Source organism: Macaca thibetana, chromosome 1, assembly GCF_024542745.1.
Source record: "Macaca thibetana thibetana isolate TM-01 chromosome 1, ASM2454274v1, whole genome shotgun sequence".
In the NCBI taxonomy this organism is placed as follows: Eukaryota; Metazoa; Chordata; class Mammalia; order Primates; family Cercopithecidae; genus Macaca; species Macaca thibetana.
In genome coordinates, this window is record NC_065578.1 from 30,268,073 (window position 1) to 30,281,163 (window position 13,091).

Genomic DNA, 13,091 nt, shown 5'->3' on the forward strand with positions numbered 1-13,091 from the left:
CCTGGCACTTGTTATGTCCAGGAATTCTGCTAAGTGCTCTAATCAATCAGGCTCATTTAATCGCCACAATGGTATGTGGTAGATGCCATGTGGTAGTTTTTGTTATCACTACCCCCTCAGCATTCACACAAGAAAAAGAGGCTTAAAGAAGGTGTTGAAGTCACAAAACTAGAAAATGGTGAAACTGGGATTAGAACTCAAGTCAATTACTTGAAAGTTTGAGCTACACTGTACTGCCATATGGTCTATTGCCTCTTTAATATCATTACCTTCTCTCATTCTTAGAGAAACTTAGAAAACTCCCTTTCCATAGTGTCAAAAAGAAAAACACAGTGAGAGATGAGGATACAGAATCACAAACTGATTCACTGCTCCCATTAAACTAAGATGGTTAAAAAAAGATTCTGAATGTCTTTAAAAGGAAATGCACTCTTTATTTTTTACATAGTCCCCCTACAGAGACTTCACACTTCACATTAAGTGCCTGGTCCCTGACAGCATTTATAAGATCTGCAATGCAACCTTTAATTTAGGAAGTCAATGAAGACAGGAGAAAAAGAAAATAAGTTCCAAATTACTATTTTCCTTTCAGTTGGTATTAAGTGCAAAGCTACCACAATTTCAGAAGTTTGAAAAAATTTGTTTCTAAGTGCAGATGGGTGAAATGGAAATATATCATAAACATCAAACATACCTTGATATCATTGTCTATTCCACCAGAAATAATCTGATCACTTGTGTCATTGAAGGTCACAGCTAACACCTGGTACGTGTTCTGAAATGTCTGGATGGCTGCTTTCTTCCGGATGTCCCAAAGCTGAAGCAAAGGACAACAGGGTCTATCATTAATATCATTCTAAGAAGTAACTGCACAGTACAAATATCCCTAAGTACAAGGACTTTGTGAACATGAACACATCTATAATTGGGATCCCATTTCACTAACTCCTGGATATCCTAATAACACACATGGTAAGCAGTGTCCTCAATTTTGCCAAGACATTTGAAGGCTGGTGAAACAAAACTTCAGTTATATTTTCAGACTTCTTTGTTAAAGTGAATAAACAGAGTTAAATCAACATACTCTTAGAATGGAATTCCACTAATTACTTGGTTCATATATTTTTTAGGACAACAAGGATATCAGACAATTTTTTCAAACTGTAGATACTAATTCATTAGTGGGCTGCAACCCACATTTAAAAAAATAGAGAGCGGGTACGTCAGTGAAAATAGTATAATAAACAATGACAAAAGCTTGTCCTTCCACAAAACAACAAATGAACCAGCAAAAACCTGTCAGAATCAACTGTCGGAACTCTCATAACTAATCAAAAGTTTATAGTAACCAGGCAAACCCTTAATGAGGAAAAAGGAAACAAAAAACCCCTGAGTCCCAGTAAAAGGGTTTTGTAGTGTTTTAACTTGTGCTGGCTCTGTCTCCCGCTCAGCAACAGCTTTGAAGATAACCCATATTCCCAGTATGGTTTCCTAGTACTGAGGAAGCAAAGGGGGGCCTATTTCTTATTGTCAAAGAATAAACAATAAAAATTGTTTATTTTTACTTGTCTGGTGGCTCCCTGAAGGATAAGCTCAAAGGACTTACATTTATTTTTTTATTTATTTATTTTTTTGAGACGGAGTCTTTGCTCTGTCGCCCATGCTGGAGTGCAGTGGCGCCAACTCGGCTCACTACAAGCTCCGCCTCCTGGGTTTACGCCATTCTCCTGCCTCAGCCTCCCGAGTAGCTGGGACTACAGGCGCCCGCCACCTCGCCCGGCTGGTTTTTTGTACTTTTAGTAGAGACGGGGTTTCACCGTGTTAGCCAAGATGGTCTCGATCTCCTGACCTCGTGATCCGCCCGTCTCGGCCTCCCAAAGTGCTGGGATTACAGGCGTGAGCCACCGCGCCCGGCCAGGACTTACATTTATTTTGTCTAACTTGGAACTTTTCTTGAAAACATTTAAAGGAAAGGATATTATTAGCCTCTGGTGCCTGGGGGCAAGGAAAAACAGTTGGGGCAAAAATAGAAACCAAAAACCTTGGGAGGAAGGGCTGGGGAAGGAGACAATTTGGGGAGTAAGAGTTTTGAAAAGCACCGACATATTCCTGGCTATCTATCTATCTATCTATCTATCTATCTATCTATCTACCTACCTACCTACCTACCTACCTACCTACCTACCTACCTACCTACCTACCTACCTACAGAGTCTCCCTCTGTCACCCAGGCCGGAGTGCAGTGGTGCGATCTCGGCTCACTGCAACCTCCACCTCACGGGCTCAAGCAATTCTCCTGTCTCAGCCTCCCGAGTAGGTGGGATTACAGGCGCGTGCCACTATACCCAGCTAATTTTTGTATTTTTAGTAGAGACAGGGTTTCGCCATGTTGACCAGGCTGGTCTCACACTCCTGGCCTCAAGTGATCTGTCTGCCTCGCCCTCCCAAAGTGCTAAGATTACAGGCATGAGCCACCATGCCTGGCCCATCCCTGGCAATCTAGACCACTTGCATGTCCAGGGCTGGGCACATACTTAGAAAAGATCTGAGAAGGCCATAAGCTCTCTGGTTGACCTTCAGGCTCTGCACAAGCAGGAAGTGAAAGCTAAGGAGAGATGTAAACTGCACAGCAAGGAGTTGAAGGCAGGCTCCAACATACCAAAAGACAATCTGCAAAGACTGGGAGAGCTTTTGTTCTTGTTGTTGTAGGTAATTTAGGAAACTTCTGTCATTCACTAGCTGACCCCTAAGCTAACAAAAAAAGAATTCAGTGGTAACACAGGACAAAGAATACAAACTTTACAAAATTAGTTCAAAAATTCACTAAACAGGCCAGGTGTGACAGCTCACACCTGTAATCCCAGCATTTTGGGAGGCCGAGGTGGATGGATCACTTGAGGTCAGGAGTTCGAGACCAGCGTGGCCAACATGATAAAACCCTATTTCTACTAAAAATATAAAAATTAGCTGGTCATGGTGGTGTGCCCCTGTAACCCCAGCTACTCAGGAAGCTGAGGCACAAGAATCACTTGAACCCAGAGAGTGGAGGCTGCAGTGAGCTGAGATCACACCACTGCACTCAGAGCTACAGAGCAAGACTTCGTCTCAAAAACCAACCAACCAACCAACCAACCACCCTCACCCTGCCCCAACCCATAGAAAGTCACTAAACAAACAACTACAACAAGCAGCTCTGGGGACCTAATTTCCAGAGTTGCCACGCTATAATACTTAAATACCTAGTTTTCAAAAAATATAAGGCATGCAAAGAAGCAAGTAACTATGGTCCACATAGAAGGAAAAAGTAGTCTTCTCAACAAATTGTGCTAAGACAACTGGCTAACCACATGCCAAAGAATGAAGGTAAGCCCCTGCCTAACATGATACACAAAAATTAATTCAACATGGATCAAGGACCTAAATGTAAGAGCTAAAACTGTAAAATTCTTAGAAGGCCAGGTGTGGTGGCTCATGCCTGTAACCCCAGCACTTTCGGAGGCCGAGACAGGAGGATGGCTTTAGCCCAGGAGTTAGTGACCAGCCTGAGCAACATGGTGATTCCTCGTTTCTACACAATAAAAACAAAAAGTTGCGTGTGGTTGTATATGCCTGTAGTCCCAGCTACTTGGGAGGCTGAGATGGGAGGATCACTTGGGCCAGGGAGGTTGAGGCTGCAGTGAGCCGTGATTGCGGCTCTGTACTCCAGCTTGGGTGAGACTGGCGGGATCTTGGCCACTGAAACCTCTGCTTCCATGTTCCAGCAATTCTCCTGCTTCAGCCTCCTGGGTAGCTGGGATTACAGGTATGCGCCACCACGCCCAGCTAATTTTTGTATTTTTAGTAGAGATGGGTTTCACCATGTTGGCCAGGCTGGTCTCAAACTCCTGACCTCAGGTGATATGCCTGCCCCGGCCTCCCAAAGTGGTGGGATTACAGGTGTGAGCCACTGCACCCGGCCAAGACCCCATCTTTTAAACAAACAAACAAACCCTTACAGCTCTACATTTTTAAAGCGTGGATAACACAGAGAGGGCTCAGAGATGTTTCAATAAATGAATGACACACTTCTGAAGATGAACCACAATAAATATTTAAGAGTATGGGTCATTTCATTCAGCAGAAAGAGACTTTGGGGTGACTGTTCCAAGTTTTAAAGGGCTGGCATCAAAAACAAAGGAATCAGCCATGGAACCTTAGTGAAGGTCACAGGCTTAAATTCAATCCTGTAGTCAACAAGGACAGTCTTGAGTAGGACCTGTGCCAAGATGCCTCTTCCTCCCAATTTTCATGGTTTAGGATGGAAAGTAGTTTCTTCTTTGTTCACGTAAATATGAACTAAAAATCAGTTCATTACTCAGATAAATGGTCCAAAAACAATGCTTTACTCCTGTCCTACATGCCCAACATCTCCCCCTCCCCCAATTCCTGTGGTCCAAGTCCAAACTTCTTAACTCAGAATTCAGGGCCTTAATAATTTAGATCCTATATATTTTATAAACTGTACTACAATCTTTGTCTCAATAGATCTTTCACTCAAGTCAAATCTATCTTTGTCTTTCTCCTAAAAGTCATGGTAGTCAAAGTTTGTCTAAAATAATTTAGAATTTTACTTCCAGATAACTACCACTTTTGATATTTTATTTTGAAACAATCATAAATTTATAGAAAACTTGGGAGTAAAAAGAGCACTTTTTTTGGTTTAAATAATTTGAGAGTAAGTTGCTTACCCAATGCCTTATCACTTTTTTTTTTTTTTTTTTTTTTTTTGGAGATGGAGTCTCGCTCTGTTGCTCAGGCTGGAGAGCAGTGGCGTGATCTCCAATCACTGCAACCTCCACCTCCCGGGTTCAAGCAGTTCTCCTGCCTCAGCCTCCCAAGTAGCTGGTATTACAGGCATCTGCCACCACGCCCAACTTTTTTGTATTTTTAGTAGAGACAGGGTTTCATCATGTTGGCCAGGCTGGTTTCGAACTCCTGACCTCAAGTGATCCACCTGCCTAGGCCTCCCAAAGTGCTAGGATTACAGGCATAAGCCACTGCGCTTGGCCCCTCATCACTCCTAAATAGTGTTTGTCCTACAAAGATGTTCTCCTACATCATCTCAACATAACCATCAAAATCAAAAAATACAGATACACTATCACCATTTTATCCTCAAATCCCACTCAAGTTTTATCCCAGTTATCCCAAATGTCTTATTACACAAGGATTCAGTCTGGAATCGTGTTAAATTTAGACTCCAGCCTGGAAGACTCTCTCAAACTTTTCTTGAGTTTTATGAACTCAACACTTCTGAAAGTTACAGGATAGTTATCATCCCCGATTTAGGTTTATCTTGTTTCCTCTTGATTAGACTTAAGTTATACATCTTTGGTAGGAATATCACAGAAATGATGCTACATCTTTGTTGTATCCTAGCAAATGGCTCATGATTTTGACTTGTCCCATTACTAATTAGGTCGATTTGATAATTTAGTTAGAATTTTCTTTTGACAAGATAAGCCTTGACAAGCATAGGGCTTATCTTGTACTTTCACTGCCTCGGGGCTGAAATAGGAGCCCTGGTTCCTTTTAGTGCAAAACAGTATTTAAAGGCCAAGACCTGTGCAATAAGGGGTGCTCATGCTATTGGGGTCTTGTTGCTCCTAAACCTTTTCAGTGGACAGTCAGGCAATATATATTTAGGTACACACACACCTACACACTCACACATTTATGTCTATTTTTTTCTATATGTATCTGTTTCTATATTGAATGTTGTGAGTTCACACTTATACCTCACACAACATTCAGTTTAGTCTTCTCTTTTGTACTGGTAACTCCATTCTTGGACAGAGAAATCAGCCTCCCATTAAACTCAATATATTCACTTATTTGATTATGCTTCCTGCATGCAACCAATTTCTCATATTCTCTTCCACCCTTCTCCTGCATAATTATCCTCCTTTCCCTACTTGAATTGTGATTCCAATTCTTGGTTGAACCCATGTGGGACCCTTCTTTACCCAACTTGGGTCATTCCTCTGTGTGAACACCCTCATCACTCTGCTACGGCTCCTTTCCAGTCTGCACTTCTCCAGGAATGCTGTCGTCATCTTGCTCAGTCTCAGACTCCCTACACCAAATCGTTTCTACCCTGTGTGGATGCCCTCAATTCAGGCTTTGACATCCACAATCTCCCTGTACTGCTTGATGTACTGACGACCCTTTCACCCAATTAGGGCACTGACTCTCCATGTTGGGCTGCTGTCCCCTCCCTCACCCTCAAATTCTCCACACTGGTTACCTACCCTGTGTTGTATGGATGCCTTCCTCACTCTCTAACTACTCCCTACAATGTACTGCCCTGCCCTGTGTGGATGCTCTCCTTACCACACTTGTGCTCTGACACTCCACTCTGAGCCACCTTGGCCCATCTCTAACCAGAGCACCTTCCCTGCTTTGGCCTACATAACTGGCTTTAGGACTGAACTGCTCATGAAAGGGAAATATATATATATATATATATATATATATATATGAGTACATACAAACATACACACAGTATTTCACTTAACTTTATTAGAAGAATGTACTTGATAAGAAGTTTGAAAACGATCTGTATGAATAATGCCCAGACCGCTACTTTTAGACTAAAAATGCAAGTGCTGTTGGAAACCTTTGCTTTCTGTTAAGCACTCTGACATGTAAAAAGCAACATGACTTTTCTTTCTCTTAAACTGAAGTTATTCAATTCCTGTACTTGCAACCTAGTAACAAAAAAAACAGTAACACAAAGCATTCCAACTTCACAAGTAACTGAAAAGTACATTGCAAAAAGCTGTTAAATGATGTCTTAAATATACTGACATTAAAAATAGGAGCTGGTTAAAAAGCAGTCATCTTTAGGTGATGTGACATATTGCTCATTAAAAAAAGTATTAACTTGAGTAACACGGTAAAAATAACTATTCCAAATCATGTTTAATTAAGGCAGAAGAGAAGCAAAAAACCAAAAGAAGGAAGACAGGAAGGACATACACTCTTTTTCTACTCCCTAAATAGTTCCTAGATGTTTATTATAGCAGGCCCTCAATAATAATGTTAACAAAATTCACTCGGGCATTTCCACCTCTTACTATCTTCTGAAATGACAATTAGCAAATCAGCTACTGTTAAGACTCTCCAACTACAGTGACATCTAGGTAAGAGCTCTGGTTTAGAAACCAATCTTAAACCACAGACTCTCCTCCCATGCAACCATCAAGGGGCCCAAGTGATTAGGTATAAGAAAATCACTCAGTAGAAAAACATCTCGGCCAAGTGTCGTGGCTCACACCTGTAATCCCAGCACTTTGGGAGGCCGGGGAGAGGGTGGGGCGGCAGATCACAAGGTGAGGAGTTCGAGACCAGCCTGGCCAATATGGTGAACCCATCCCTACTAAAAATACAAAAATTAGCCAGGCGTGGTGTGGTGCCTGTAGTCCCAGCTACTAGGGAGGCTGAGGAAGGGGAACTGCTTGAACCTGGGAAGCAGAAGTTGCAGTGAGCCGAGATCGCGCCACTGTACTGGTCGACAGAGCAAGACTCCATCTCCAAAGGAAAAAAAAAAAAAAAAAAAGCAATTTGGCTGGGTGTGGTGGCTTACACCTGTAATCTCAGCACTTTGGGAGACCTAGGCAGGTGATTGCTCTGACTCAGGAGTTCGAGATGAGCCTGGGCAATATGGTGAAACCCTATCTCTACTGAAAATACAAAAATTAGGCAGGTATGGTGGTGCACACCTGTAATCCCAGCTACTCAAGAGGCTGAGGCTGGGGAATCACTTGAACCTGGGAGGTAGAGGCTACAGTGAGCCAAGATCGTGCCACTGTACTCCAGCCTGGGCGACAGAGCGAGACCCTGTCTCAAAGAAAAAAAAAAGCAAATTCATTAATTCATTTAAAAAGCAATAAGTATGGGGCTGCAGCCTCCCAGATGTACTCTTTTGAAGTCCCTCACTGTTTAATAATTAAAATGTCAACCAGAGTCCAAAATTCGTGTCAAAGAAATAATCAAATGGTTGGTACTATGATGTACTGTGTCCTTGTGTGCCTCCGAGATAAGTTATTATTTCTAGGTCTCAGTTTCCTTATTTATAAAATGAGGATGCTCAATGAGATCAGTGGCTCCCAGAATGTCAGACTGGCTACACTGAATCACTTGAAGGACACATTAAAATATCTGATTCCCATTGCAGATCCACTGAACTAGATTCTTTGGGTATTTTTAACAGGTTCTTCAGGTGATGACCATACAAAGAGAGGCTGGAAACCATCTGACTAAATGATGCTTAAGTTCCCATCTTGTGCTATACTAAAACCATTCACTGAACTTTTTATATATTGTCTGTAATCTCACAACAGCCTTTTTTTTTTTTCTTTTTTTTGCTGCCTCCCTGTTGGTGGGGATACTTACAACAGCCTTGAAAAGACACGCATATTACTGTCGCTGTTCTTTTTTTTTTTGAGACGGAGTCTCGCTCTGTCGCTCACGCTGGAATGCAGTGGTGCAATCTCGGCTCACTGCAAGTTCGGCCTCCTGGGTTCACACCATTCTCCTGCCTCAGTCTTCCGAGTAGCTGGGACTACAGGCGCCCGCCATCGCGCCTGGCTTATTTTTTGTATTTTTAGTAGAGACGGGGTTTCACCATGTTAGCCAGGATGGTCTCGACCTCCTGACCTCATGATTCGCTTGCCTCGGCCTCCCGAAGTGCTGGGATTACAGGTGTGAGACACCGCGCCAGGCCTATTTCGAGTAACAATTTATTCTATGGGTCTATTATTATTCTGTAGGGTAATTAAAACACGTATTAAATGTTTTATTTTAAATGGGGAAAAATTTCAAGTGTCTGTTATGGGAAATGACTGCTAAAATTAAGTTTTGCAGAGGAAGGTAGAGTATAAGTGGAAAGGCAAGATAAGGTTCACACTACATCACCTCAGAAACTGGAACACAGACAGACAATACCCACCTTAACTGTGCCATCGTCACTGCCAGTGCAGACAAGCTGAGGGCCTCTCCTGGCTGGATAACAGGAATTCACAAAGGAGGTATGTCCCTTTAGCCTTTTAACCCTCTCGCCTGTTTCACTATCCCACACAGCCACAGTTTTATCTGTGGATGCTGAGAAGAGCATACTAGAAAGTAAGAGAAAGAACACAAAAGAAGTGAAGATAAACAGTAACAATCTATCTTTCCTACTTGCCAAAAGGTGCCAAATTTTTCAAGATTTGCCAGTTTGCCCATGATGCTGAAATGCCTCACCCTACCAAAATCCTATTTGTGCTTCAGGTCCAGATATAAGATCTGACCCTGTGAAGTTTAAAAAAGGGGGACCCTTCTTTGAGTCCCCATGACATACATCTAATGTAGCAGTTCGCTCTGTCTTTTCCACTTTTGTGATAGGTAACATTTTAAACACAAGACACCCTCTCACTTGGAAATGTTTAATAACTCCCTGGTGCTGCAGAGATCAGAGAGACTGTGGTACTCTGGACCCGACAGCTGAGTTACTCCAATCTTCTCTCTTTACCAAACTTTTTCTTTTGTCTCTGAGGACAATTTCTTTCTTTCTTTTTTTTTTTTATTTTGAGATGAGATCTTGCTCTGTCACCCAGGCTGGAATCATGGCTCACTGCAGCCTCGACCTCCTGGGCTCAAGTGATCCTCCCAATTCAGCCTCCTGAGTAGCTGAGACCACAGGTCGGTGCCACTATGCCCAGCTAATTTTTAAAAATCATTTGTAGAGGCAAGGTCTCACTATGTTGCCCAGGCTGGTTTTGAACTCTTGGGCTCCAGGAATCCTCCTGCCTTAGGATCCCAAATAGCTGGGATTATAAGCACATGCCACTGGGCCCAGCTTTCTAATGCTTTATTTAAAATGTATACAATGCTATGGAGCACCCTAAGATTTTAGAGGTCAGAAATGTAAAACAATGAATGTTTACCAGACTATCTAAGAATGGAATTAAATTTGCATAGCCAGATTTCCATATTATCTATAATATATTATAAAATAATATAGTCATTAAAATAATGTTTATGACATCAGATGTTGGCTGAGCAATGTTAAGAGAAAAAAGCAGCAAGTAAGATTGCACACATAGTTCTGGCTGGGTGTGGTGGCTCATGCCTGTAATCCCAGCACTGTGGGAGGCCGAGGCAGGCAGATGACAAGGTCAGGAGATCGAGATCATCCTGGCTAACACAGTGAAACCCCATCTCTACTAAAAATACAAAAAAATTAGCCAGTTGTGGTGGCAGGCACCTGTAATCCCAGCTACTCAGGAAGCTGATGCAGGAGAATGGTGTGAACCCAGGAGACGGAGTTTGCAATGAGCCAAGATTGTGCCACTGCACTCCAGCCTGGGCAACAGAGCAAGATTCTGTCTCAGATTAAAAAAAAAAAAAATTAAGTGATTATCTTTGGAGTGGTAGAAATATAGACTATTTTTTCATCTTTCTGCTTTTTTTGGTTTCTCAAAAGAAATGATTTTTATAATAAAAATAGCTGATTTCAGACCAGGCATGGTGGTTAATGCTTATAATCACAGCATTTCTGGCAGACTGAGGCAGGTGGACTGCTTGAGCTCAGGAGTAATATAGCAAGAATGAATTTTAAAAATTATCTGGGCATGGAGGCATGGACTTGTGGCCCCAGCTATTTGGGAGGCTGAAGTGGGAGGATCCCTCGAGCAGGAGGTTGAGGCTGCAGTGAGCTATGTTTGTGTCACTGCACTCCAGCCTACATACAAAAATCACATTCACTTTATGTCTTAAAAAGAGAAAACAAATTTGTCTGGGTTGTTGAAATGACAGATATAACATCTTTATATTCTCATACACAGACAATAAACACCTCACTTGGGGTGACAGTGATAAATCAGACACTAAAGTAGCTACCCAAAATTAGTACTTTTTGATGGCAGGGTCTCCTGAGAAAAGATGAAAGGTGAAAGGACACCAAGAAGAATTAGTATGAGAAGCTGTCATTCCATTATGCAGAATACTCACCTGCCATCTGTGTTGTAATGCAATTCCATCACTGCTCCACTGTGTCCTTTCAGTGTGGCATAGTTATCACAGTCACCATAGACATTCCACAACACTGTTAGGGAGACGGGTGTTCTGTGAGCATTACCAGGCAAAGGGTACTTATAAATTTATCAAAACAACAGATCTCAGGCTGGGCATGGTGGCTTACGCCTGTAATCCCAGCACTTTGGGAGGCCAAGGCGGGTGGATCACTTGAGGTCAGGAGTCCGAGACCAGCGAAACCCCGTCTCTACTAAAAATACAAAAATTAGCCGGGTGTGGTGGCAGACGCCTATAATCCCAGCTCTCGGGATGCTGAGGCAGGAGAATCACTTGAACCTGGGAGACGGAGGATGCAGTGAGCTGAGATCGCACCACCACACTCCAACCTGGGTGACAGAGTGAGACTCCGTTTCTAAAAAACCAACCGACCAACCAAACAAAAAAAAACTATGTAGTTTGTCTGATGAAATTAAGCATATCAATAATTCGTATATGTTCTGCAAAGATCCCTAAGCCATCCAGACGTTTGGCTACCAGTAAGCTTAAGGATCACAGAGCCAGAACATCCAAATCAAAATGGGCAGTGAAGATGGGTATCATCCACTCGCCACCGAGGCAAAGAGTTAACAGAAAAGAGCCAAAGTGGCCGGGCGCGGTGGCTCAAGCCTGTAATCCCAGCACTTTGGGAGGCCGAGGCGGGCGGATCACGAGGTCAGGAGATCGAGACCATCCTGGCTAACACGGTGAAACCCTGTCTCTACTAAAAATACAAAAAGAAATTAGCCGGGCGTGGTGGCGGGCGCCTGTAGTCCCAGCTACTCCGGAGGCTGAGGCAGGAGAATGGCGTGAACCCGGGAGGCGGAGCTTGCAGTGAGCCGAGATCGCGCCACTGCACTCCAGTCTGGGCGACAGAGCGAGACTCCATCTCAAAAAAAAAAGAAAAAAAAAAAGAGCCAAAGAACTCATTTCATCTCATAATCTGGCAAGAGAGTAGCTAACAGAAGCATCTAATTTTTTTTTGCCCTTTGGCTTCATTTGCTAGAATATAAATAAAATGACTTTTTCTAAATGGGTATAAGAAATTCTACTTATTTCTCAAAAACGGAAATCTGGTCGTAGATCCTAATGATGTACATAGATTATTTAAGGGAGTTACCACTTTAGGATTCCTTCTTTCCCATATGCTAGCTAGGATTCTGGGTGTGAATTAAGAGGACCTTATACCTTTGGGAAAATAAAAGTTATTTCTCTCTTCATTACTGCCATTAACCTGTTATGTCTAGATTGCTAAGTGTCTTGGTAAATTAGCTGGAGATTTGCCTCTATGAGGAAGATATTCTCAAACCAGAACTCACTTTCCAACTAGTAAAATAATGGCTTCTGTATTTACCCCATGGACTCCAAGTTCTACACCCAAGATCATTCAGCATGTTCACGCCCCAATTTTAGCATATTAGCCATGCGGCCTGTTATGTTGCCAACATAGAGTGATACCTTCTGTGGCACCCAAGATTTAAAAAAAAATATCACTCTCTGGCAGGAACAATTATTCCAGATTCAAAAACTATGCCTCACATATCAGTCGGTCAAATCCTGCAGATGCTAAGGTGGATCCGTTGGGGTGGAACTTGCAGCAGTATACTTCCCCTTCATGTCCAGAGAGCAGCATGATTGGGGCTTGAAGGGAGGAACACCTTGGAGGTCCCTAAACAAAAGAGAAGCACAAGGTAACTACTGCATACAGGCAAAGGAGACTACAAAATTAGGGGGTGGGGAGTGGAAGGAAAAGACCAGGAAAACAATGATTAGGTGGGTTTCATCTGACTCAGAGAATGGCACCTCTTCTCACATGAATGCCTCTAACTTGATACTCCCTGAAACTTTCCATCATCTACCTGTTATAATGACTCTCTTGTTCACTCTCTTGGCTCTTGTTGTATGACGAACTTTTTTTTGGAGATAGGGTCTCATTCTGTCACCTAGGCTGGACTGCATTGGTGTGATCATGGTTCACTGCAGCTTCAAACTCCTTG

The 13,091-nt window shown here is 42.6% G+C and overlaps 2 protein-coding genes across 12 annotated transcripts in view; one reads left to right on the plus strand and one right to left on the minus strand.

The window, feature by feature from the left end:
* ZCCHC17 (zinc finger CCHC-type containing 17) overlaps positions 1–13,091 on the plus strand; it is a 1,254,002-nt gene that overhangs the window by 1,169,438 nt on the left and 71,473 nt on the right. The window lies entirely within an intron of this gene.
* The window catches only part of SNRNP40 (small nuclear ribonucleoprotein U5 subunit 40), a 202,650-nt gene that overhangs the window by 22,938 nt on the left and 166,621 nt on the right, over positions 1–13,091 (minus strand). The window contains exons 3-6 of the mRNA XM_050795794.1: positions 12,634–12,763; positions 11,035–11,128; positions 8,993–9,158; positions 695–817 (exon numbers count right to left, since the gene is read on the minus strand). Of these exons, the coding sequence (XP_050651751.1) occupies positions 695–817; positions 8,993–9,158; positions 11,035–11,128; positions 12,634–12,763 (513 nt within the window). The remainder of the gene's footprint in view (positions 1–694; positions 818–8,992; positions 9,159–11,034; positions 11,129–12,633; positions 12,764–13,091) is intronic.